Here is a 27,642-nt window from a genome sequence, read left to right on the forward strand (position 1 = left end):
GACTATTTCATCCATTTTAGAGAGGCTTTAACGTAACAAAATGTGGAAAAAGTCAAGGTGTCTGAATACTTTCTGAATGCGCTGTATATGGACTGAAAGAAACATTTAAGGAAAATAGCACCTTGATCTTCACCAATGGCCAGAAAAAGGTGACGGAGACAACTGTACATATTATTTGCATTATCTTGAATAATCAAGATCAAATAATGTAAAATACTAACAAAGATGAGGGAATGGTCAATTTATTCTGCATAATTTTTTGTTTTACAGAAGAGAGCATTTCAAACGGAGAAAAAAAACATAGGATTTGTATTTGCTGTATCTTAAAGGTCTTACAGTGGGGAGAACAAGTATTTGATACACTGCTGATTTTGCAGGTTTTCCTACTTACAAAGCATGTAGAGGTCTGTAAATGTTATCATAGGTACACTTCAACTATGAGAGACAGAATCTAAAACAAAAATCCAGAAAATCACATTGTATGATTTGTAAGTAATTCATTAGCATTTTATTGCATGACATAAGTATTTGATCACCTACCAACAAGTAAGAATTCCGGCTCTCACAGACCAGTTTTTCTTTAAGAAGTCCTCCTGTTCTCCACTCATTACCTGTATTAACTGCACCTGTTTGAACTCGTTACCTGTATAAAAGACACCTGTCCACACACTCAATCAAAAAGACTCCAACCTCTCCACAATGGCCAAGACCAGAGAGCTGTGTAAGGACATCAGGGATAAAATTGTAGACCTGCACAAGGCTGGGAAGGGCTACAGGACAATAGGCAAGCAGCTTGGTGAGAAGGCAACAACTATTGGTGCAATTATTAGAAAATGGAAGAGGTTCAAGATGACGGTCAATCACCCTCGGTCTGGGGCTCCATGCAAGATCTCACCTCGTGGGGCATCAATGATCATGAGAAAGGTGAGGGATCAGCCCAGAACTACACGGCAGGACCTGGTCAATGACCTGAAGAGAGCTGGGACCACAGTCTCAAAGAAAACCATTAGTAACACACTACGCCGTCATGGATTAAAATCCTGCAGCGCACGCAAGGTCCCCCTGCTCAAGCCAGCGCATGTCCAGGCCCGTCTGAAGTTTTCCAATGACCATCTGGATGATCCAGAGGAGGAATGGGAGAAGGTCATGTGGTCTGATGAGACAAAAATAGAGCTTTTTGGTCTAAACTCCACTCGCCGTGTTTGGAGGAAGAAGGATGAGTACAACCCCAAAACACCATCCCAACCGTGAAGCATGGCGGTGGAAACATCATTCTTTGGGGATGCTTTTATGCAAAGGGGACAGGACGACTGCACCGTATTGAGGGGAGGATGGATGGGGCCATGTATCTCGAGATCTTGGCCAACAACCTCCTTCCCTCAGTAAGAACATTGAAGATGGGTCGTGGCTGGGTCTTCCAGCATGACAACGACCCGAAACACACAGCCAAGGCAACTAAGGAGTGGCTCCGTAAGAAGCATCTCAAGGTCCTGGAGTAGCCTAGCCAGTCTCCAAACTTGAACCCAATAGAAAATCTTTGGAGGGAGCTGAAAGTCCGTATTGCCCAGCGACAGCCCCGAAACCTGAAGGATCTGGAGAAGGTCTGTATGGAGGAGTGGGCCAAAATCGCTGCTGCAGTGTGTCCAAACCTGGTCAAGAACTACAGGAAACATATGATCTCTGTAATTGCAAACAAAGGTTTCTGTACCAAATATTAAGTTCTGCTTTGATGTATCAAATACTTATGTCATGCAATAAAATGCAAATTAATTACTTAACTATCATACAATGTGATTTTCTGGATTTTTGTTTTAGATTCCGTCTCTCACAGTTGAAGTGTATCTATGATAGAAATTACAGACCTCTACATGCTTTGTAAGTAGGAAAACCTGCAAAATCGGCAGTGTGTCAAATACTTGTTCTCCCAACTGTATAGAAGAGGGATTTATTATTTTTTTAAATTTTATTTCACATTTATTTAACCAGGTAGGCCAGTTGAGAACAAGTTCTCATTTACACCTGCGACCTGGCCAAGATAAAGCAAAGCAGTGCGACAAAAACTACAACACAGAGTTACACATCAACAAACGTACAGTCAATAACACAATAGAAAGATCTATGTACAGTGTGTACAGTGTATATGGGAGGTGAGCGGGGAGCCACCCCTTTTCAACAAACAAAGCCATCCCCCATAGCATAATCGACCATCCTGACCGCTGGGCTCAAGTGTGCATCGAAACAGAATGTAAGCTCATATTAACTGAAAAAAAATGTAATGAAGTTGTGTTCTCACACCATTTACATCTAAACCACTCCGCAGTCATTGGCTAGAATGTGTCTACAACACTGCACATTGAAGGAGCGACTGAGGTGCTGAGTAAGTTGAAATTCAACTGGGAATTTGGAAAACAACAAGTTAACATGTGAACATGGAGAAATTTGGAAATTTGAAAAGCATTTGGAAATCTATTTTTTTCAGTTTTGATGATCTGATGTTGCCAACAATGTAAACATTTTTAAAACCGAAATGTTATATTTTGTAGCTTGTAACAACGTATGTAGGCAATATCAATATCAATACTTATAATATAAGATCAGGCTTTTGGGGTTTGCTAAACTTTGCCGCAAAAATTGTTCAAATAACATTAGACTTTTCCCCCAGATTTTTTGGGTGCATCTGGTTTATATTATAAGCATATTTCAACACAAGATGAATTTCACCAAGAAAAATGTCTTAGCAATACCACTTTGGATCTTAATGACTTATATTATTTGTATTTCCTATTTACCTGTTTTTTTGCATTGTGTGAATATGTTATGTATTTATTTATTTTAAATTGTCTGTATCTATCGATTTTGATCACAAATATATTTTATTTAGTAAACTGTATCAAACCGTTATGGAAGGAGACATCACACAGATGACAGAATATGTATAAATACAGTATATATTTACTTGGGCATTTACTTAAAAATATTTAAAGGGGAGTATGTCCCGGACCCCTCCAAAATCCAGGCCAGGTGTCAATGTGTGATACAGGAAATTACGGCAGTTCCAAGCATTTTGGGGACCCTAAGCGAGATTTGCCCACCTCACCGATAAAACATTTTAGTGGCCCCGCTCATGGCGGCGGAGAGAAACATTTGGAGCTTTAAAGTATTTGTCCTGCAATTATACTCATTTTGCCATGGGGCGGAGAGAACTTTGCAGTTATTAAGCACATTTCCTGAAATTCAACACGTTGTGCCATTGTCGTTGAAATAATAAAATTCAGTTTAAAGCTCATTTCCTGCAATTCTCCACATTTTGCCATGACTTATGCCATGTTCATTTGACATCTGAGTGAGAGTGACTAACAAAATTATTGGGGGCCCCGTGGAAGTCAGGGCCCCTGGGCAGTAATTGGACCATTACTACAAGACTTAGATAGCTGGCTAGATTACTTGCCTAGCAATCTATAAAATCTTAGCTGACATGGGATAATTGAGTGACTGTCAGTGACTGAAATAACAAGAGAAAAACGTCTGATGTAGAACCATATTTCAAAACTGCACGTTGTGTATTCTACTATCCTACGGTTGTTTTTGGAGGGGGGGGGGGGGGGCTCTAGCGGCTGCTTACTGAATGTTACTTATAAATAGAAACGGCACTGCAGTAGATGTTTTAGATACTTATTTACAGTAACATGATGTGTGATAAATAAAGGACATCCTGAAAGAAACAATATTTCTGTGAGACATACAGAGAGCCAGTGGTGTAGTTTCACTGTAGAAGACTGTAAAACCCATCAGGCTGGGCTGAGGTTGCTGGTCTGTCGGGGATTGAGCTGTATACGTGGTACGTATCAGACTAGAGAAAAGAAACAGACAGTTTAGCATCAGTCCTTTAATTCTACAGTACTGTAAATGTAATGTAATTTAAAAGGATGTCAAATCAATCTGAAACTGAGAGTCGATCACAATCACCAAAAACAGTGGGTGATTCTGAACTTACATTGTCGTTTTCAGATGACTTTCCATTTTCTTCAAAAGGACCTGTACAACACAGAGGGAGCCTGTGTGAGTGAGTGTGTGGTTGCATGTCACTTTGCTATACTTAATGTCCTTTCACACTTCTCCTCCTGACTCAAACCATCCTGTAGACGTACAGCTCTACTCTCATGCTCTAACACATTATCTTATGTATAACTTATACACATACATGCTTACTGATATGACGACCTCAGACCAACAAACAAGCCTAAACAACTTTGAGTCCTATAAAAGCCCTACATGTTATGAAACATTGGGACAGAGTTAAATAGACAATCCTAATGGTACAGATGTGGATGGTACAGAAGTGATCAGGCTGTAGACCCCTGCATTCTCTGAATCAGCCTGGACGAAAGAGAGAGAGAAAGATCCTTATTATCCCTCAGACTGTCTGTCAGACTGTTTGATACAAGTTTGTATCTATATCCAAGGCTATTATTTTTGCTGTACTTACATCTTCATTTGCAGATTGCTGCACAGGACCTGCATCTCACAGAGAGAGACAAAGCCACAAGTAGAGGTTGTGGGTGGGGGGGGGGGGTCAGAAGAAGAGAAAATAACAGGGCTTGATGTCACTTCACACTTCTCCTCCTGACTCAAACCACCCTGGAGATTTACAGCTCTGTTCTCACGCTTTCAAGATGCTCTAAAAATGTAAGTTTGTAAGGTTGGCATTGAGTGATTAAGTGTTATTGTGCTGAGGGTCCCAAATTCAAGTCCCAGGTGTGGAAGACAGGGACAGAAGACATTCTGTTACAAACTCACCTGAGTGCAAAAACGTGGACGGTACAGAGGTGATGAGAGAATAGATCCCAGCATCCCTTGAATCCAACATGCCTGCACTACTCATAGCTCCCATCACCAAATCACCTACAACGGAAACAAAATGAAAAATTAAATTAGGATACGTGTTTGGAAATGCATGTGTGTAGTTGTGTTTGTAGTGTGTGCAGTGTTTGATGTATTTTGTTTGGAACATACATTGGCTGTGATCATCCTGTCTGGCTGTAGGTCTGTACAACATAAAAGTATATAAGAAGGTTGTGGTAAGAACATCTCATCATGGACAATACAGAACTAAAGGTTGATACAATCTGCATCATATTCACAAGGGAATTCTTACCTCAGAGAATTGGTTCTCTCTGAAAAACAAATGAGGCTAAATGAATGATATTGAATATAGCCTACACTACACAATATCACCAAAAGGAGTTGAAAGATGAAACCATGTCAAAGGCACTTACATTAATATGAGAAGGAAAATGTTTGCAAGTTATTTGTTATGCAGAATCAGAAGTACTCACTGGTCCTCCTGCAGAGATAGACAGCTGTCAATCCCATCAAGAACACGCCCACTCCAGAAGCCATACACACTGCTGTCTGCCATAATAGCACCGCTGTTTGGTGACATGATGACATCAGGAGACGTCATTAGCTCTTAATCCAAATGTAAATACTTCAATGGTAGACAGGTGTTAGAATACCACTTTATTATTAGTCTTGGTAAACGTTTCCGTTTTCATATATGTGAGAAAAGACAGCTAGTCAGCTAAGCGTTTTACATTTGAGTCTGTGAAGGAAAATGTTATGTTTGTGCTTTTCTAATAATCAATTGGACTGGGTCCATGCAACTGACTGATTGATCGTGACTGGGAGGAATCCTCACTATCAGTGCGCCAAGAACATTGTTTTGAAAACCAAAAGGGGTGTCTCAGTTTCAAGGTCTCAGCTTGAAGAGAAGAAGCCTCGTGAGGTATTGGTTGGTCACATGCATGAACGAAATGTTAATGATGAATTAATTATGAATTATGAATAAGCTAAATCTTGTCTGCAAATACAACTTGTCTGTTTCAGCAGTATATAAGACAACTAATGGGACTTCCCCGGTGGAGCTCCTGACCAACGTGTACTATGGTACATTAAGTTTGTTGGAACCTCTCCAGCTTGTTGATAATAAATAATTATTAATTTAATATTGACTTCAGGTGTCCCTGATGGTAATTTCCGCGACAAGTAATTTAGCAGAGGCTCTTATCCAGAGCGACTTACGTGCATTCATTTGAAGATAGCTTGGTGAGGCAACAACATATCACAATCACAACAAGTACATTTTCCCTCAACAAAGTAGTTATCAGCAAAGTCAGAGCTAGCAGAAAAAGACAAGTGCATTTTTGCTGTGGAATTACTAAATAAGGACACTTACCCCAAACTCTTTTTTGACTGTTTGAATTCACAATGCTGTCTGTGGAGCTTTGACCTCCTGTGCGCATAAAAGATAGAGACAGTTTGTTAACAGTTAACACACATCACAACTTAGTCAACACCAATAAACAAAAATCGTGTGGCCATACTCACTTTCAGTTGGACTCTTTGGTGTGTCAGTTGTCAAAGTAGGACTAACAGTCAAATCTGGTGCAAAGCAAAGTCATTGGATCTGGTTATACAATAAGGTATCTTAATGGGATGATTTAATGAATCCAATATCAACCTAATTTCTAGTAATTAGGCACATTTTGTGATTCAAAAAATGTATACAAAGATAAAATCATTAAATTATTTTCAGTTTTACTAACTAAAGATGACCAACACACCTGATGTAGGATTCACTGCTGTGCTGGGGGCCAAAGGAGAGGTCAAACCTGGTGAGAAGAGATGAGAAATGTACATTTGTTTCATATCAAATAAAATAAAAAGTTTTTTTGTCACATGCGCTGAATACAACAGGTGTTACAATACAACCTTACCATGAAACACTTACCTTCAAAACACTGCATTGCTGAAAGTAAGAAAATATTTGCTAAAAAAACTCTAAATAAATCACATAAAAAAACATTTAAATAAGTAACAATAAAATAACAATAGCGAGGCTATATACTGGAGGTAACTCAGGTAAAATGTGTATGTAGGAAGGTGTAATGTGACTATGCATACAGTTGGAGTCAGAAGTTTACATACTTCTGTTTACATACTTCTGACTTCAACTGTATGTTGGAGTCATTAAAACTCGTTTTCAACCACTCCACAAATTTCTTGTTAACAAACTATAGTTTTGGCAAGTCGGTAAGGGCATCTACTTTGTGCATGACACAAGTAATTTTTCCAACAATTGTTCACAGACAGATTATTTCACTTATAATTAACTGTATCACATTTCAAGTGGGTCAGAAGTTTACATAGACTAAGTTGACTGTGCCTTTAAACAGCTTGGAAAATTCCAGAAAATGATGCCATGGCTTTAGAAGCTTCTGATAAGCTAATTGACATCATCTGGGTCAATTGGAGGTGTACCTGTGGATGTATTACATGGGCTACCTTCGAACTCAGTGCCTCTTTGCTTGACATCATGGGAAAATCAAAAGAAATCAGCCAAGAACTCAAATAAAATTGGAGACCTTCACAAGTCTGGTTCATCCTTGGGAGCAATTTCCAAACCCCTGAAGGTACCACGTTCATCTGTACAAATAATAGTACGCAAGTATAAGGAAGCGCGTCATGGCTACCGATGTGAGTGCTACTGGCCAGTAGTTATTTCTGTACAGCACTTTGAGATATCAGCTGATGTACAAAGGGCTATATAAATACATTTGATTTGATTTGATTAAGCAGATTACCTTGGCATTCTTGGGCACAGGGACTATGGTGGTCTGCTTGAACATGTCGTTATTACAGACTCGGTCAATGAGAGGTTGAAAATGTTAGTGAAGACACTTGCCAGTTGGTCAGTGCATGTTCTCAATATGCGTCCTGGAAATCCGTGTGGCCCTGCAGCCTTGTGAATGTTGACCTGTTTAAAGGTCTTACTCACATCAGCTACGGAGAGCGTGATCTCACAGTCGTCCGAAACAGCTGGCAATCTCATGCATGGTTCAGTGTTGCTTGCCTTGAAGCAAGCATAGAAGGGATTTAGCTCATTTGGTAGGCTTTCGTCACTGGGCAGGTCACAGTTGGATTTCCCTTTGTAATCCGTAGAAGAATTGTTTGCAAGCCTGCTTTATCCGACGAGCATCAGAGCCAGTGTAGTTGGATTCAATCTTAGCCCTGTATTAATGCTTTGCCTGTTTGGTGGTTCGTCGGAGGGCATAGCAGGATTTTTTATAAGCATCCGGATTAGTGTCCTGCTCCTTGAAAGAGGCAGCTCTAGCTTTTTGCTCAGTGCGGATGTTGCCTGTAATCCATGGCTTCTGGGTGGCATATGTACGTTCAGATGAAGTCGGTGATTGATGTGGTATACTCCACATTGCCATTGGATGAATCCCAAAACATATTCCAGTCTGTGCTAGAAAAACAGTCCTGTAGCTTAGCATGCGTGTCATCTGACCACTTCAGTATTGAGCGAGTCACTGGTAAGTCCTGATTTAGTTTTTGTTTTGCTTGTTAGCAGGAATCAGGAGGATAGAATATTTGTAAGATTTGCCAAATGGAGGGCGAGGGAGTGATTTGTACACATCTCTGTGTGTGGAGTAAAGGTGGTCTAGAGATTTTTTTCCTCTGGTTGCACATTTGACATGCTGGTAGAAATTAGGTAAAATGGATTTAAGCTTTCCTGCATTAAAGTCCCCAGCCACTAGGAACACCGCTTCTGGATGAGCATTCTCTTGTTTGCTTATGGCCTTATACAGCTCGTTGAGTGCTGTCTTAATGCCTGCATCGGTTTGTGGTGGTAAATAGACAGCTACGAAAAATATAGATGAACTCTCTTGGTAAATAGTGTGGTCTACAGCTTGTCATGAGATAATCTACCTCAGGCGAGCAAAACCTCTAGACTTCCTTAATATTAGAGATTGCGCAACAGTTATTGACAAATAGACACGGACCACCACCCCTCATCTTACTGGAGGTTTATTGTTCGGTCTTGCCGATACACGGGAAACCCTGCCAACTGTATATGATCCATGTCCTCGTTCAGCCATGACTCGGTGAAACATAAGATACAGATGGAAAAGCAGGATTATCCACTTGCAGACTAATTCTCACCAAGCATCAGGATCTGCGGCCCCTGTATCGGTCGTCTACTCTTCATGCGAATGACAGGGCTTTGGGCCTGGTCTGTGACATGACGTAAATCTTTCTCCTTCAATTCATTAAGAAAAAATCTTCGACCTGCGAGTAATCGCTGTTCTGATGTTCAAAAGCTCTTTTCGGTCATAAGAGACAGTGGCAGAAACATTATGTACAAAACAAGTCACAACAAACACAAAAAAAAACACCCAGAATAGCACAATTGGTTAGGAACCCGTAAAACGGCAGCCATCCCCTCCGGCGCCATTCATATCTAAGAAAAGTACAACAAATTAGAGTGAACGTATGTTACGGATGTGAAACGGTTAGCTAGTGGTGCACGCTAAATGCAGTGGTGCACGCTAAATAGCGTTTCAATCGGTGAAATCACTTGCTCTGAGACCTTGAAGTAGTGGTTCCCGTTGCTCTGCAAGGTCCGCGACTTTTGTGGAGCAATGGGTAACGATGCTTCGTGGGTGACTGTTGTTGATGTGTGCAGAGGGTCCCTGGTTCGCGCCCAGGTATGGGTGAGGGGACGGTCTAAAGTTATACTGTTACACGTACAAGCAGCTATGAATAAGTCTATGAGTAAACCTGTTGGAGCTTTAGTGAATTAGAGTGAACTAAAAATGTAATTGCAAAGTAAGGGATACTTACTAGTTGGTCTCACTGTGATGTCAGGGGTCAAAGTAGAAGTAACAGTCGAAACTGCTGGAGAATAATACAAGTGAATTCTGTATCTGATTACACAAATAGAAAGGTATTCGTTATTTCTGTTAGAGAACAACACAACTCAGTCAGTAGAAAGATTCACAATTTCATAACCTGGCATATTATTGTTAAAACCCAGAACCTTAAAAGTTTATGGTGTACCATGGGATGCCCCGTTAACATCCCAAATAATGCTTACATGATATTCCCTTCATTAACATCTAGAATGGTCTCTGCCACTTCTGATTGCCTGCTGTCTGTTAAATGCTCTACATTGGGTGTCACTCTAGTATGGAACTGTGAAATGCAGAGATTGGGGCACAACTTCCGGCGCCGACAGAGATGGCCGCCTCGCTTCGCGTTCCTAGGAAACTATGCAGTTTTTTGTTTTTTTACGTGTTATTTCTTACATTGGTACCCCAGGTCATCTTAGGTTTCATTACATACAGTCAAGAAGAACTACAGAATATAAGAGCAGCGTCAACTCACCATCAGTACGACCAAGAATATGACTTTCGCGAAGCGGATCCTGTGTTCTGCCTTTCACCCAGGACAACGGAATGGATCCCAGCCGGCGACCCAAAAAAATGACTTTGTTAAAGGGGGAAACGAAGCGGTCTTCTGGTCAGACTCCGGAGACGGGCACATCGTGCACCACTCCCTAGCATACTTCTCGCCAATGTCCAGTCTCTTGACAACAAGGTTGATGAAATCCAAGCAAGGGTAGCATTCCAGAGGGACATCAGAGACTGTAAAGTTCTTTGCTTCACGGAAACATGGCTCACTGGAGAGACGCTATCGGAGTCGGTGCAGCCAGCTGGTTTCCCCACGCATTGCGCCGACAGAAACAAACATCTTTCTGGTAAGAAGAGGGGCGGGCGTATGCTTCATGGTTAACGAGACGTGGTGTGGTCACAACAACATACAGGAACTCAAGTCCTTCTGTTCACCTGATTTAGAATTCCTCATAATCAAATGTCGACCGCATTATCTACCAAGGGAATTCTCTTCAATTATAATCACAGCCATATATATTCCCCCCCAAGCAGACACATCGATGGCTCTGAACAAACTTTATTTGACTCTTTGCAAACTGGAATCCATATATCATGAGGCTGCATTCATTGTAGCTGGGGATTTTAACAAGGCTAATCTGAAAACAAGACTCCCTAAATTGTATCAGCATATCGATTGCGCAACCAGGGCTGGAAAAACCTTGGATCATTGCTATTCTAACTTCCGTGACGCATATAAGGCCCTGCCCCGCTCTCCTTTCAGAAAAGCTGACCACGACTCCATTTTGTTGATCCCTGCCTACAGACAGAAACTAAAACAAGAAGCTCCCGCGCTGAGGTCTGTTCAACGCTGGTCCGACCAATCTGATTCCACGCTCCAAGACTGCTTCCATCACGTGAACTGGGATATGTTTCGTATTGCATCAAACAACAACCTTGACGAATACGCTGATTCGGTGAGCGAGTTCATTAGAACATGTGTTGAATATGTCGTTCCCATAGCAACAATTAAAACATTCCCAAACCAGAAACCGTGGATTGATGGCAGCATTCGTGTGAAACTGAAAGCGCGAACCACTGCTTTTAATCAGGGCAAGGTGACCGGAAACATGACCGAATACAAACAGTGTAGCTATTCCCTCCGCAAGGCAATCAAACAAGCTAAGCGTCAGTATAGAGACAAAGTAGAATCTCAATTCAACGGCTCAGACACAAGAGGTATGTGGCAGGGTCTACAGTCAATCACGGATTACAAAAAGAAAACCAGCCCCGTCACGGACCAGGATGTCTTGCTCCCAGGCAGACTAAATCACTTTTTTGCCCGCTTTGAGGACAATACAGTGCCACTGACACGGCCCGCAACCAAAACATGCGGACTCTCCTTCACTGCAGCCGACGTGAGGAAAACATTTAAACGTGTTAACCCTCGCAAGGCTGCAGGCCCAGACGGCATCCCCAGCCGCGCCCTCAGAGCATGCGCAGACCAGCTGGCTGGTGTGTTTACGGACATATTCAATCAATCCCTATCCCAGTCTGTTGTTCTCACATGCTTCAAGAGGGCCACCATTGTTCCTGTTCCCAAGAAAGCTAAGTTAACTGAACTAAATGACTACCGCCCCGTAGCACTTACTTCCGTCATCATGAAGTGCTTTGAGAGACTAGTCAAGGACCATATCACCTCCACCCTACCTGACACCCTAGACCCACTACAATTTGCTTACCGCCCAAATAGGTCCACAGACGATGCAATCTCAACCACACTGCACACTGCCCTAACCCATCTGGACAAGAGGAATACCTATGTGAGAATGCTGTTCATCGACTACAGCTTGGCATTTAACACCATAGTGCCCTCCAAGCTCGTCATCAAGCTCGAGACCCTGGGTCTCGACCCCGCCCTGTGCAACTGGGTACTGGACTTCCTGACGGGCCGCCCTCAGGTGGTGAGGGTTGGCAACAACATCTCCACCACGCTGATCCTCAACACTGGGGCCCCACAAGGGTGCGTTCTGAGCCCTCTCCTGTACTCCCTGTTCAGCCACGCACGCCTCCAACTCAATCATCAAGTTTGCGGACGACACAGTGGTAGGCTTGATTACCAACAACGACGAGACGGCCTACAGGGACGAGGTGAGGGCCGTCGGAGTGTGGTGTCAGGAAAATAACCTCACACTCAACGTCAACAAAACTAAGGTTTGTGGACTTCAGGAAACAGCAGAGGGAACACCCCCCTATCCACATCGATGGAACAGTAGTGAAGAGGGTAGTAAGTTAAGTTCCTCTGCGTACACATCACGGACAAACTGAATTGGTCCACCCACACAGACAGCATCGTGAAGAAGGCGTAGCAGTGCCTCTTCAACCTCAGGAGGCTGAAGAAATTCGGCTTGTCATCAAAAGCACTCACAAACTACAGATGCACAATCGAGAGCATCCTTTCGGGCTGTGTCACCGCCTGGTACGGCAACTGCTCCGCCCACAACCGTAAGGCTCTCCAGAGGGTAGTGAGGTCTGCACAACGCATCACCGGGGGCAAACTACCTGCCCTCCAGGACACCTACACCACCCGATGTCACAGGAAGGCCATAAAGATCATCAAGGCCAACAACCACCCGAGCCACTGCCTGTTCACCCCGCTATCATCCAGAAGGCGAGGTCAGTACAGTGCATCAAAGCTGGGACCGAGAGACTGAAAAACAGCTTCTATCTCAAGGCCATCAGACTGTTAAACAGCCACCACTAACATTGAGTGGCTGCTGCCAACACACTGACTCAACTCCAGCCACTTTAATAATGGGAATTGGTGGGAAATGATGTAAAATATATCACTAGCCACTTTAAACAATGCTACCTAATATAATGTTTACATACTCTACATTATTCATCTCATATGTATACGTATATACTGTACTCTATATCATCTACTGCATCTTTATATAATACATGTATCACTAGCCACTTTAACTATGCCACTTTGTTTACATACTCATCTCACATGTATATACTGTACTCAATACCATCTACTATGTCTTGCCTATGCCGCTCTGTACCATCACTCATTCATATATCTTTATGTACATATTCTTTATCCCCTTACACTTGTGTCTATAAGGTAGTAGTTTTGGAATTGTTAGCTAGAAACTTGTTGGTTATTACTGCATTGTCTGAACTAGAAGCACAAGCATTTAGCTACACTCGCATTAACATCTGCTAACCATGTGTATGTGACAAATCAAATTTGATTTGAACCTGAACTGGGCGTTAACGCCGCAAAAAGGCACAACCTTTATGTGGCGTTAACAGCAACAAAAAAAGGTTATCCTTAGTGGATTACCCCTACAATCCTCTTTCCTCAAACATGGTTATCATATTTTCAAGATATTGTTCGTATAGAGCGATCAGCGGCCATGATAAACAAAGCTCGGGTAAATACAATTGAGGTATGGGATGTATTAACCAAAACTATCAGATATCAGCACCTCTTGAATAAGCAATGAACCTACATGGTAAGGGAGTTGGGGGACAACATTTTATTTTCTGAGAATAATATAGAATATTTTTTTATTGTAAACTCCACTTCCTTCCTGTAAATGTCTAATTTGTCTGAGAAAAGACAGATAGTCAGCTAGAACTGGATGCTTACCCAGAATGCTTTCTGTGGAGCTATGACCTCCTGGGCACATGCAAGAGAGAGACTGTTTAATAACAGTTAACACACAACACAACTTGATAAGCCAATAAACTAAAATCGTGTGGACCCTTAGGGGTGTCAGTTGTCAGAGTAGAACTACTAGTCGAACCTGGTGCAAAGCAAAGTCATTGGATCTGATTATACAAAAATAAATGTATCTAAATGGGTTGATTTTAACCTCTAGTGACTCCCCATCCCGCATGAGAGAACGTAATCATCGACTGACACTAATTAGCATAACGCAACGGACATAAATATTCCTAGAAAATTCCTATTCATGAAAATCATAAGGGATATATTGAGACACAGCTTAGCCTTTTGTTAATAACCCTGTCATCTCAGATTTTCAAAATATGCTTTACAGCCAAAGCTAGACAAGCATTTGTGTAAGTTTATCGATAGCCTAGCATAGCATTTTGTCCAGCTAGCAGCAGGTAACTTGGTCACGGAAATCAGAAAAGCAATCAAATTAAATTGTTTACCTTTGATGAGCTTCGGATGTTTTCACTCACGAGACTCCCAGTTAGATAGCCAATGTTCCTTTTTTTCAAAAATATTATTTTTGTAGGCAAAATAGATCCGTTTGTTCTTCACGTTTGGCTGAGAAATCGCCCGGAAATTGCAGTCACGAAAACGGCGAAAAATATTCAAAATTTGCTCCATAATATCGACAGAAACATGGCAAACGTTGTTTACAATCAATCCTCAAGGTGTTTTTCAAATATCTATTCGATAATATATCCACCGGGACAATTAGTTTTTCAGTAGGACCGATTGGAATAATGGCTACCTCTGTATTTTACGCGAGAATCTCTCTGGGGCATCAGGTGACCAGTTGCGCAATGTAGCCGCTTACGGGTATTCTTCAACATAAATGCGTAAAACTACGTAACAATGCTGTAGACACCTTGGGGAATACAGAGAAAAAGTAATCTGGTTGATAGCCAATTCACTGCTCAATAGGGACGCATTGGAACGCAGCGCTTTCAAAACATGAGGCACTTCCGGATTGGATTTTTCTCAGGCTTTCGCCTGCAACATCAGTTCTGTTATACTCACAGACAATATTTGTACAGTTTTGGAAACGTTAGTGTTTTCTATCCTAAGTTGTCAATTATATGCATAGTCTAGCATCTTGTCCTGACAAAATATCCCGTTTACTACGGGAACGTTATTTTTCCAAAAATGAAAATACTGCCCCCTAGTCACAAAAGGGTTTAATTAATGAAATATCAACATCTTTTTTTAATCAGGGGAAATTAGCTAGTCTATTTGTTTAGGTCCTATCTGCTAACTATAGAAAGATGACCAACTCACCTGATGAAGGATTCACTGCTATGCTGGGGGTCAAATGAGAGGTCAAACCTGGTGAAAGGAGATTACACAAGAACAAATGTAAATTAATTTAATTATTAGGTCATTCAATAAGCAGAAAGAGAGAAGGTCAAAACTAGTGGGAAGCAATATGATGACACAAGAATAAGATAAAGCATTAATCTAAACCCTTGACTACAATTGGTATTTGCAGAGATGATCATTTAGAGGCCCAACACACCTTCTGTAGGACTCGCTGTCGTGCTGGGAGGCAAAGTAGATCTAGGACCTGGAGTCAAACTAACTGAGAAAACACATTAATGAAATTAGCATTTTATTGATGATTGTATTAATGATCATCATGGTGTTGTTGGCCTTTGAAATACCTTCATGACTTGTCTTTTCAAAGTGGGAAAAGAAGGACTATAAAATCACTACGGACAGATTGCTTCCTGCCCTGGTAGATTATATTTATCCTCATTATAGAGATGATGAGACCAATTCATAAGGTGATCAAGTCTTTCAGGACAGATAAGGTTGTGATGTTATGCACGTGAGTGAGGACCTAAAAGCGGTTTAACAAAAACAGAGTCCTTTAATGTCAAAACACAGGTAAGACATAGATCCTCTTCAAATGTATATGATGGCAAAATAAACAACCCGCAGAGAGGGCGACAAATGAAACATAAAGTCCTTCTGAATATCACAGAAGAGTTCCCCTTCTAGCAGCAGAGGAGAATAGCTGGGTTAGAGTCCCCTTCTAGCAGCAGAGGAGATTAGCTGGGTTGTAGAGGACAGAGGTACCTGATCACACGTAGCCTCAGATGAACAGGCAGATTCCGACAGGACAGGACAAGGTTGAAGCAAACGAGACGATAGTCTGGTTCTGGCATGAGAAACTCAAACGAGAATCTGACAAAGACAGAAGCAGGAACAGAGAGAAAAATAGAGACCTAATCAGAGGGAAAAAAGGGAACAGGTGGGAAAAGGGTGAACGAGGTAGTTAGAGAAGATGAGGAACAGCTGGGGGAAGGAGGGGAAGAGAAGGTAACCTAATACGACCATCAGAGGGAGACGGAGTGAAGAGAAAGAACAGGAACAAGGAACAAGACATAATATGACAATACATGACATGTGATTGTTGTTATCAGCTTCCTAGAATAAGGTCCCCATGTATCTAACAGCTGAAGCTTAACAGTGTACAGACATGATCTAAACACTGAACCAGTTCAAAAATGAATTTGTAATTCTTGTGGAAATGATTCCAGGGGTTGGTGATGAGACTGGTTTCATATCTATGAACAAATTACATAAAGTTTATACTGTAAAGTGTTCTTAACAACATCCTCCATCTTCAACACAATGAACTACAGAGAAAGACATTCCAACAGCTACACTTACACATTACCAAAGCTAACCCCCTTTTGTCTCCCTGCTGTAGAGGTTGTCTGTGTAGTTGTTGGATAACTGATGTGAACTCCCACTAGAATTACAACCACTTTGGGGTTGGAATGGGGTCTTTAGTTTGTGGGTCAGAATGTTATTTGGTGGCAGTAGCTCCCTGCCTGCCCTCATCCTCAAGGAGCATTCCCCCAACTGGTCACACCCAAGAGGAAGACCGAGAGCCAGGTGGTCCGGCCAGTTGGGGGACAACCTACACAATCTGGGACTCAACACCAGATCAGCCTGGGACCTGGCCCAGAATAAGACAGTGTGGAGATCCATATGTCAAGGTGCTGTGCTCCAAGGAGCTAGCGAAGAGTGAGTGAGTGAGTGAGTGAGTGAGTGAGTGAGTGAGTGAGTGAGGATGGAGGGACGGAGGGTCAGAATGAATATAGTCATACTAAAAAATGTAAGGGGAGTCAGATCATGAAGACCTGCTGCACTGATAGATTATTATTGGATAGATAATGACTCACATGTAAAGCTGTTCCAATCACTGCGTGGAGAGAGAGAGTTTGGTCCTGAGCTCACTCTGTAGTCACAGCTCACCTCCTTACGCCTCACTGACTGTAGACAACTGATCAGATCACTCTCAGCCGCAGAGAATTGACAGAACCAGCATTCGGAATCTTTGTGTTTCTTCTTCCTGATTTGTGCTCTAAAAAGACACTTACTCTTCTCTCCAACATACAGGTTACAGGTGGTGTCATTACTGACAGAGCCAGGAATTAAACAGGTGATGATGAGGTTCCCTTTCAGACTGACTGTAATATTTGGTTTCTGACCTGTTGGGAGAGGACAACGACTTAATGAAGTACAAGGCACACTATTCTGCACATAACAATATACTGTAGAGCCCGCAGTCTTTCACTATGCAAAGTCAAATCATGATGGTGATAAACATGACATGGACTTATGATTTGGGTAACTATTTTGAATTTCCTTGGACTGTGATTTAAAAACATGAATTAAAAAGAATTGATTTGTTCAAAATAAGATAAAAATAGCATTTGCCCAACGTGCACAGACGTCAGTTCCACACCTAGTTTTGATTTACATTTAATTGAGTTGTCAACATTTCAGCCATGTCATGGGATTTAGGTTCAAGTTGGGTGAAAAATTGAGCCCAGGCTCTGTCGCAGCCGGCCGCGACCGGGAGGCCCATGGGGCGGCGCACAATTGGCCTAGCGTCGTTCGGGTTAGGGAGGGTTTGACCGGAAGGGATATCCTTGTCTCATCACGCACTAGTGAATCCTGTGGTGGGCCGAGCGCAGAGCACGCTGACCAGGTTGGTAGGTGCACGGTGGTTCCTCCGACACATTGGTGCGGCTGGCTTCCGGGTTGGATGCGAGCTGTGTTAAGAGGCAGTGCGGCTTGGTTGGGTTGTGTGTGGAGGACGCATGGCTCTCGACCTTCGCCTCTCCCTAGTCCGTGCGGGAGTTGTAGCGATGAGACAAGACAGTCACGATTAACAATTGGATACCACGAAATTGGGGAGAAAAAGGGGGGTAAAAATAATACAATTTTTACTTTATTTTTTAAGTTGGGTGAAAAAAAGACAAATTTCCCCCAAATTATTTCAGCAAATCCAATACATTTTCCACGTTGATTTAATGTCGTCAGAAGGAAAAACATAGTATTTTTTTGTTGAAATGGCATGTAAACAACATTGATTCAACCAGTTTTTGCCCATACCATTCTAAACTTAAAAAATGTACATATAATACATATTTCTGCATTTGTTTATGTAAGTATCTTACCTGTAATTATGTATTTATCACTGCGGGGAGACAGAGAGTGTGATCCTGTGTTCACTCTATAGTCACAGCTCACATCTCTCTCCAACTGCAGATGCCTGAACAGATCATTCTTAGTAACACTGAAGGTACAGAATAGTTTGGATGATGCTGCGTTAAATCTCCTCACCCAAGCCTCTTTGTAGGCCTGAGGCTGGTCTCCAGTGTACAGGTTACAGCTATGACCATCACTGACAGACTCAGGAAGTACACAGGCAATAGTGATGTCATGAGAAGATTCGTCATTGACACTAATGTCTGGTTTCTGCAGTTTACCTGTGAGGAGAACACATCAATAACTGTCCATACTGTAGGTTAATGAGAATACACACCTCTTTCTTTACCAGATAACGAAAATAGTAAGAACTAAAAGTCTGTATATGTTAGCATGACATGACATATTCCAATCTGATTACAGTGAGCCAATCAGATCAGTGTATTCATAATAATAATACTATTTTTACCAAGAATAGTGATAGGCACAGGATGACTGTGCATCGATGGATAGTGAGTCTCTACTGTGTAAAAACATCTCAGTTTGACCTCAGCAGGTAAACGTTCACCTGCCCACGAGAGCAGCTCAGCCCCCGTGAGTGACCTCATACAGGGTGAGGGTTTAGGATTTTTCACCTCTGTGTAGAAGAAACACTGAGACACAGAGCCAGATGGAGGAGAGTCACAGCTCAGCTGAACTGAGTCTCTCTCTCTGTTGACTGTAGAACTCACTGTCAGCCTGGGCTGAGGGAGGTCTGTATCAGAATCAGGAAGTAAACCACTCAACAGTTTGCTAAAATACATCGGATGAAATAATAAACCCTAGGGGCCTCCCATGTGGCGCAGTGGTTAAGGGCGCTGTACTGCAGCGCCAGCTGTGCCATCAGAGTCCCTGGGTGGCGCAGTGGTTAAGGGCGCTGTACTGCAGCGCCAGCTGTGCCAGATGGAGGAGAGTCACAGCTCAGCTGAACTGAGTCTCTCTCTCTGTTGACTGTAGAACTCACTGTCAGCCTGGGCTGAGGGAGGTCTGTATCAGAATCAGGAAGTAAACCACTCAACAGTTTGCTAAAATACATCGGATGAAATAATAAACCCTAGGGGCCTCCCGGGTGGCGCAGTGGTTAAGGGCGCTGTACTGCAGCGCCAGCTGTGCCATCAGAGTCCCCGGGTGGCGCAGTGGTTAAGGGCGCTGTACTGCAGCGCCAGCTGTGCCATCAGAGTCCCTGGCCTAGCGTCGCCCGGGTTAGGGAGGGCTTGGTCGGTAGGGGTCGCGCACCAGCGACTCCTGTGGCGGGCTGGGCGCAGTGTGCGCTAACCAAGGTGGCCAGGTGCACTGTGTTTCCTCCGACACATTGGTGCGGCTGGCTTCCGGGTTGGATGTGCGCTGTGTTAAGAAGCAGTGCGGCTTGGTTGGGTTGTGTATCGGAGGACGCATGACTTTCAACCTTCGTCTCTCCCGAGCCCGTACGGGAGTTGTAGCGATGAGACAAGATAGTAGCTACTACAACAATTGGATACCACGAAATTGGGGAGAAAAAGGGGTAAAATTCAAAAATAAAAATAAATTATAATAAACCCTAAAATCTAAAAATCATCTCTTATTACTTCAGCCAGGATTTAAAATGTATATTATATAAATAATATAAAATAATCTGGTGTGTTAATCTTGGACCAGAATAGAAAAACACTGGGGTATAATAATACATAAACTACCCTGCTTACCCAGGAGAGTGACTGAGACAGGGTCACTGTAAGGAGAGTAGATAGACATCTCTACAGCATAGTAGATACATATCATGTTGACCTTGGTGTTTGGACCATGACCTGCCCATTCAAGCAGCTTGGTCCCTGTGAGTGACTGCTGACAGGATGTGGTATGTTGGAGATGTTGTCTTTCCTCTATGTAGAAGTAACACTGAGACTCAGAGGTAGATTGAGAAGTGTGACATCTCAGCTGAACTGTGTCCGTATCCCTGATGACTTCAGGACTCACTGTCAGCTGAGGAGGGACTGTGAGTTCAGAGGGAAATAGTATGTCAATCTCATATTCAACAGATTACTATGTACATAAAATCTTCATGTGTAACAGACGTGAGCATTTCAAGAACATGACTCATCACACAAATGACTTCTAGATTGTAAAAAGACAGTAAATCATTTTGTGAAACATTGTCTTTGAAATCAGAATGATATTGTTGCAGGTTAGTGTATTGTTGCTGATTGAATCTCAGAATATGGTAATATGTAATAGGAGGGTCACGTTCACAATGATGTAAATAACCTGCTTACCTTGGACAGTTACTGAGCCAGGGTCACTGTGAGAGGATGGGGAAGAACTACCAATAGCGTAGTAGTAACATCTCACGTTGACCACAGCAGGTGAACGTTGATCTGACCACGAGAGGAGCTCAGTCCCTGTGAGTGTCTGACGACAGGATGGTTTATGGTGTCCCTTCTCAGTGAAGAGATAACACTGAGACACGGAGACGGATGGAGGAGTCTCACAGCTCAGCTGAACTGAGTCTCTCTCTCTGATGACTGCAGGGCTCACCGTCAACCTGGGAAGAGGAGGGCCTGTAAGATCAGAAGAGAGGAGTATTTCAAATGTTTGTTTGTTTTGAGAAATGTACTAACAACCATTCAATTGGATTTAAATATGTCTATTATAAAATCAAGTAAATCTATCAACATTTAATGCCTAAAAACATTTATCTTCATGTTATTTACACTAAAGGATTTTGATAATAAGGTCCATTCCTTCATTTAATGATAGTATGTGAAGTATATATTGTTTTAAGTAATGAATTATTACAACATACATAAAAATATTCCAGATTGTGTTGAGGAAGACTCCCTGTAACTTCCCTGTAAGGCACAGCGTTGCAATTGCCTGCAATGACAACAAGCTCAGTCCGATGATGCTGTGACACACCGCCCCAGACCATGACGGACCCCCCACCACCAAAATGTTCCTGCTCCAGAGTACAGGCCTCTGTGTTACGCTCGTTCCTTCACGATAAAGACAAAACAGCGACTCGTCAGTGAAGAGCACTTTTTGCCAGTCCTGTCTGGTCCAGCGACGGTGGGTTTGTGTCCATAGGTAACATTGTTGCCAGTGATGTCTGGTGAGGACCTACCTTACAACAGGCCTACAAGCCCTCAGTCTGGCCTCTCTCAGCCCATTACGGACAGTCTGAGCACTGGTGGAGGGATTGCGCGTTCCTGGTGTTACTCAGGTAGTTGTTGTTGCCATCCTGTACCTGTCCCGCAGGTGTGATGTTTGGATGTTCTGACCACGTGTAACAACCACTGCAAGGATGATCAGCTGTCCGTCCTGTCTCCCTGTAGCGCTGACTTAGGCGTCTAACAGAACGGACATTGCAATTTTTTGCACTGGCCACATCTGCAGTCCTCATGCCTCCTTGCAGCATGACTAAGGCACGTTCACGCAGATGAGCAGGGACATTGGGCATGTTTCTTTTGGTGTTTTTCCGAGTCAGTAGAAAGGCCTCTTTAGTGTCCTAAGTTTTCATAACTGTGACCTTAATTGCCTAACGTCTGTAAGCTGTTAGTGTCTTAACGACCGTTCCACAGGTGCATGTTCATTAATTGTGTATGGTTCATTGAACAAGCATGGGAAACAGTGTTTAAACCCTTTACAATGAAGATCTGCAAGTTATTTGGAATTTTACGAATTATCTTTGAAAGACATGGTCCTGAATAAGGGACATTTTTTTTTTGCTGAGTTTATATGTCACAATTGACACTGACTCTTACTCACGAGAGCCTGCCATTCTCTTTATATTACGTATCAGCATGTCTTATTTGATATCATTCCTATTTATGAGTGCCATTTAATAATGTGTGCTGTGTGTTTACAACGATTACCTTTCACTTAATTCCTTACATTCTCACGTGTGAAATCAAATTGAATCGCATGGACTATTTTGCTTGCTTGTATGGTGTGCTGTGATTCCACAGATTATCATGGACTAAAGTGACATTGAGACAGCTGTTGCCAATTCTCTATCAGCGCCTCCCTCCCCAAACTCATTGCTAAACACGCCCCAGAACTAGAGTTAAAAGGAGCTGAGCCAGGGACCTTTCAACCGACTCGCTGCTCCTCTCCCTGGATCCCTGCTGTAGGAAAGACACAAATCACAAAGCTCTCTACAGCACTACTTAAGGAAAGTGCTTGTTTCGAATGTGTGAGTGTGACCCCAAATGTTGGCCAGTACATGCTCTAATTGTATGTTTTCTGTCTCCCACGACTACAGACACGGGGGACACGCCTGACGCATCTGAAAGGCTACACCGAACTTTACCACTCAACCATGCCGGTGAGGAGAGAGGGAAAGAAGGCGACCTACCATTGAACACCAAACCAGCAATCGACTACCAGACCAGCCATAGACGAACGATCCCTGCTCTGGAGGAAGAACCCTGTTCGGGTAGAACCATACGAACAAACCCGGCTCGGAGAGACCAGAATGAACATTGGCCACCGATCGGGAATCAACTGCAGTGTTATTTTGGCTCATTGCTTCTAGTTAACATATTGCCCTCAATCCCAGCCTATTTATAAGTTTCTAATAGGGTCGTAGTGATACTGTGTACTACTGTGTAAACTGAGTTTATAAAGAACCTTTGATTGTACTTTGGCCTCTCGGTGGTTGTTTGCCATGTCATCTTAGAACTCTACTTTTGATATATACCTTTCAAAGATTTGTCAAAACAACTATTTTGAAATGACATTGGATGAGATTGTGATTTAAACAGAATCATTTAAGACAATCTGAATTTAGCATTTCTTACCAAGTATAGTAAGAGAGACAGAACCACTTTGCATCGATGGATAGTGAGTTTCTACTGTGTAAAAACATCTCAGTTTGATTTCAGCAGGTGGGTCTCTTTGAAAGTTAATATTAAAAAACATTACAGGTAATCCATACATACTAACAGTATGGAAATCCATGAATAAAATGTTCAACTATGTCAGAATTTATGCTTGTACAAAGTACAGTAATTCCTATCATTATGTGAAATGAAGACGTTTAAGAAATACGACAGAAGATCTCATTTTCAGAACGAGCATAATTAATACGGTATAACAGTGAAGTGTATCATTGTTTAAACCACCTACTTACCCTGAACAGTGACTGAGACAGGGTCACTAAAAGGAGATGTGTGAGACCTCCCTACAGCATAGTAACACGTCACTTTGACCACAGCTGGAAATGTTGGACCAGACCTCTTGAGCAGCTCAGTTCCTGTTATTGTCTGCGTACACAATGAGTCTGGAAGATTCTTCCCCTCTATGTTGAAGTAACAGTGAGACACAGGGAGAGATGGAGGAGTCTCACAACTCAGCTGAACTGATTCTGTCTCTCTCATGACTGTAGAACTCACTGTCAGCTGGGGAAGGTCTGTGAGAATTGGGGAATTAAGCATTTAGCATTTAGTGGTTTTGAGAAATGTATTGATAGTCTAATCCCTCCTTGTTATTTCAGACTTAAGGATCTTGAGTCAATTACTTTATGCAGCGACAGTATGGGAAATTAAGGAGATATAATATATTGCTTGATTGCTTCATGTAATAGATTATGACAACACACAGTATGATAACATATCACAAGAGGAACATGGTAATGATGGCACAACAGTACATTGTTTACAACCATTCAAATAGTCTTCTTACCCTGAATTGTGACTGTTGAAGACTCACTGTATATGGATCTAAACTGTGAACTTTTAGCATTGTACTGACATTGTATTTTGACCTCAGCTGGTGAACTCTGACCTGTCCACCTCACCAGTAGTGTTCCTGTGAGTGTGTGTTGACAGGGTGATGGAAGGGTGAATTCTACTTTCCCCTCTATTTTGAAGTAACACTCAGAGACAGATGGAGGAGTCAGACAGTTCAGCTGAACTGAGTCTCTCTCTTTGATGACTGCAGGAATCACTGTTAGACTGGGCTGAGGAGGATCTGTGAGATCAGAGGGATGATGGAGTGTCTTTTTAAATTGAATTATAAATTCATTTTCAATGTTTAATGACTCATACAGATAATGTACCACGTAATATTATATGAGTTTGAAAGAGAAAAACAATTCAGACATTGTAATAAATAAACAATGAGAGCCTGTGCCAGGAACAGCCCTTAGGAGGGAGTTATCACACAATAATCCTCGGCTTTGATGGCCATTTGGCTTTTGTAAAACGGTTGCCAACATTTAAACTAAAGATTAACGAAATGTCTTTCATTCAAGACGTATTATTGTTCTGAGTAAATGTGTTTTATTTACATCCTTCCACCAGGACATATGCTCATTTTGGAACGTTGCTAAATGGGCACAGCCAAACAACGGAAGTGATGGATTTCTATCTGACCAGAACTGTCCCAGAGCTTGGGGAGGTGTGTCTGCGCTTGTGCTGCAGCGGCAGGTGCACAAGACAAAACTTTACCAGCATCACACATATCGGTGAATCCCTGTGACATATGAAATACAAGTGATAGTGTAATCAATCTGTAATAACTACGTAAAATAGTAACAAACGTGTTAAATGATTATGTGACGTACAGTCATATCCAGGTCCTGATTGGTCAACAAGCTGATTTGACCCTTCAAATATTGTTATTTGATGCATCGAACAGTGTTATTTCACGTGTATCTTTTTTGAAATGCAAAGACCCAGATGGTGTTCCATACTTTCCAGTGAACGACACACTGATGTCACGTACAGATGCGCGTGACTCTTGGCTGCAGTAAGAAAGCCACTCCATCTGCGCCCATTCAACATAGCCTAGATTTAGTTTTTATTACTTCTAAACAAAATAACTTTTGGGGGGCTCTCCTACCCTGACAATGATGTTTTGATTCTTGCTTGAACAGTCACTAAGATTATATTTTGGTTGTGATCTTTGTAAAATAACTATTTTGGATGCAGCAAGTTGTTAGCTAGAATGCTAAACACTCACTGACATGGCAATAGGATGTAGCAAAAGAGACATTTTACTGGTTGAAGTTTGTTATTTTGAAGTATAATGCCAGTCAAAATCATGAATCAGTATCATTTCTATGGATATATTCAAAGAAATGCCAATAGAAAAATACGAAATGCAGCTAGTTTACTGTCATTCCAGCTTCAGTTTGAAGTGATTATGTTAACTGTGTACTGTAGTGGGCTAGCTCCACTGAATAATGTCCTGGAGAGAGAGCACATTTTCTATGCCAGGCGAAATCTCACATCGAGTCATTAGCTCATTGTTATGGATGTATCCCCCCCCCCCCAAAATATATAGAAAACAGCTTAAAGAAATGCAAATAGAGCTTCTTTGCTGTTATTCTGGTTGCACTGTTTGACGTGACAGTGTTAACAGTGTTAGCTAGCAAGCAAGGAATAAGAACGTTGACAGGCATCATGGATCGACCAGCTGGCTTGGGTACCAACCCTAGATTTGTGTCAGGAATACACTGAATATACCAAACAGTCGGGGCATGGATTTAACAATGTGTAGAAAGCATTCCACAGGGGTGATGACCAATTGTGACTTCAAACCTTCCCACAGTTGTGTCAAGTTGGCAGGATGTCCTTAGGGTGGTGGACCATTCTTGATACACACAGGAAACTGTTGAGCGTGAAAAACCCAGCACTGATGCAGTTCTGGCACCTTCTACCATACCCGGTCAAAGGCACTTAAATATTGTGTCTTGCCCTTTCCCCCTCTGAATGGCACACATACACAATCCATGTCTTTAACCTGTCTCTTCCCCTTCATCTATTTACTGATTTAAGTGGCTTTAACAAGTGACATTAATAAGGATCATTACTTTCACCTGGATTCTCCTGATCAGTCTATGTCATGTTAATGTTTTGTATAGCCAGTGTATACAGCATCTCGTGGAAGGATGAAATCATGTGAATAAATTAATCAAAATAACGTTATTATTGAAAATATGTCAATCATTTGAATATTTTGGTAACCCGTTGTTTAGTCTGGTAGCCCAAAAAGTTACATATTGCAGCTTTAAATTCATAATAATGATACTGACCTTTGGCTTTGAGGAACTGGAAGGTATCTAGACATAACAAAATGGGTCATTATCATGGTCTTTTTGACATTATGAAAAATAAGAAAACATGAGATGGGAACACTTTACACAAGCTGGCGAAGCAGAACAGTCTGTAATGCATTCACAGCCATGTTATCAAGCAGTGGTCATTCTTATCTGTACAAAATGCAAAATAATGACAGAGAAATATAAATCAATAGGATGATCAATGGAATAAGACACATTTATTATAACCATAACATGTTGAAATATTAAGAGTTCCTAAAGTAAAAGACTAAAAGAGGGGAAAGAAGAAAGGAATATCCTGAAGCACAAACAGATGGAAGGAAAAATAACTCACCGAAAAGGAGGATGAGCAAAAACAGACGACCAGCCATATCAGGGATGAACAATGTCATTTTTTAGACAGCTACATACATACTGTTAGTCTGACTTCACAGAAGATGGTGGCAGTGACTGGGACAAAGATTAAATGTTTCAATAGAAAAGCAGATGTGGAGCTTGTTCACAGGAAAACCACAGATGTCTCATATGGCAACTGTGGGCTAATGTCATGTTGCAGAGGAGGAGGCTGAACATTCAGAATCATTCATCTGTAATTATTTTTAGGTTCTAAAGCTACCTGTCTTCAACAAATTGTATTTTGTATCATTATTGCAGGCAATTCAATTTCTAAAACCAACAAGCTAACTTGTCTTTCTGAGAAAAATATTTATCTTAGACCTTTTGTTTTAAGTTTTTAACAGCTGCACAATGTTTAACTACAAAAACCCTGCATTTGTGGTTGAAAGTTTTAGAATCTCTAAAATGTAGAAGGGTTTTCATATTTAATTTATGTTTGGTGAGTCACGTTTAATAACATGCCAGAGCAGTAAAAGTAAACTGATAAGCGCAGTAAAGGAAAGGATGGAAGGAAGGAAGGAACGGAGGAGAGAAGAAAAAACGAGTTCACACTACTCGGACTGATCAGTTTACCTTTAATGCTCTGACTGGTACCTACATTTCCACGCCCGTTCAGATAAACCGCGTGCTTTGCTTGAAGTGCATAACATTGAACCTGTGTAGGCTGAGAA

General features: G+C 41.9%; 1 protein-coding gene across 4 annotated transcripts; it reads right to left on the reverse strand.

Annotated features, from left to right (window-relative positions):
• Positions 1-226: 226 nt before the first annotated feature.
• Positions 227-27,098, reverse strand: LOC118936468 (uncharacterized). 4 transcript variants are annotated; one of them, XR_016487887.1, is made up of 21 exons: positions 26,910-27,098; positions 26,549-26,575; positions 24,193-24,480; positions 23,642-23,920; positions 20,784-21,068; positions 20,217-20,504; positions 18,465-18,776; positions 17,181-17,489; positions 15,503-15,565; positions 15,265-15,312; positions 9,688-9,738; positions 6,624-6,671; positions 6,388-6,441; positions 6,236-6,292; positions 5,337-5,429; positions 5,156-5,174; positions 5,014-5,045; positions 4,798-4,902; positions 4,487-4,515; positions 3,995-4,377; positions 227-3,850 (listed from the first exon to the last, which is right to left on the reverse strand). XR_016487887.1 is itself a non-coding variant. In XM_090205274.1 (20 exons), exons 1-20 carry the CDS (start codon positions 26,965-26,967, stop codon positions 3,764-3,766), a joined length of 2,544 nt encoding a protein of 847 aa, XP_090061400.1. In that variant the 5' UTR covers positions 26,968-27,098; the 3' UTR covers positions 227-3,763. The 4 variants fall into 4 exon arrangements, 2 of the variants coding, with proteins under 2 accessions (XP_090061400.1, XP_036804111.2); XR_016487886.1 differs by having other exon boundaries at positions 9,688-9,741; XM_090205274.1 differs by lacking the exon at positions 4,487-4,515 and having other exon boundaries at positions 3,995-4,035.
• Positions 27,099-27,642: the final 544 nt, after the last annotated feature.

Source organism: Oncorhynchus mykiss, chromosome 17 (genome assembly GCF_057628025.1).
Source record: "Oncorhynchus mykiss isolate SJ-2025 chromosome 17, ASM5762802v1, whole genome shotgun sequence".
NCBI classification, from domain to species: domain Eukaryota; kingdom Metazoa; phylum Chordata; class Actinopteri; order Salmoniformes; family Salmonidae; genus Oncorhynchus; species Oncorhynchus mykiss.

Coding starts and splice junctions, on each gene's coding strand:
- LOC118936468 (XM_036948216.2), bottom strand. CDS start 26,967: ATGACATTGTTCATCCCTGATATGGCTGGTCGTCTGTTTTTGCTCATC. Junction 9,742..15,264: donor AGCAGTGAATCCTTCATCAG/GTGAGTTGGTCA, acceptor ATTATTCTCCAG/CAGTTTCGACTGTTACTTCT. Junction 6,672..9,687: donor CATCACAGTGAGACCAACTA/GTAAGTATCCCT, acceptor TCTTCTCACCAG/GTTTGACCTCTCCTTTGGCC.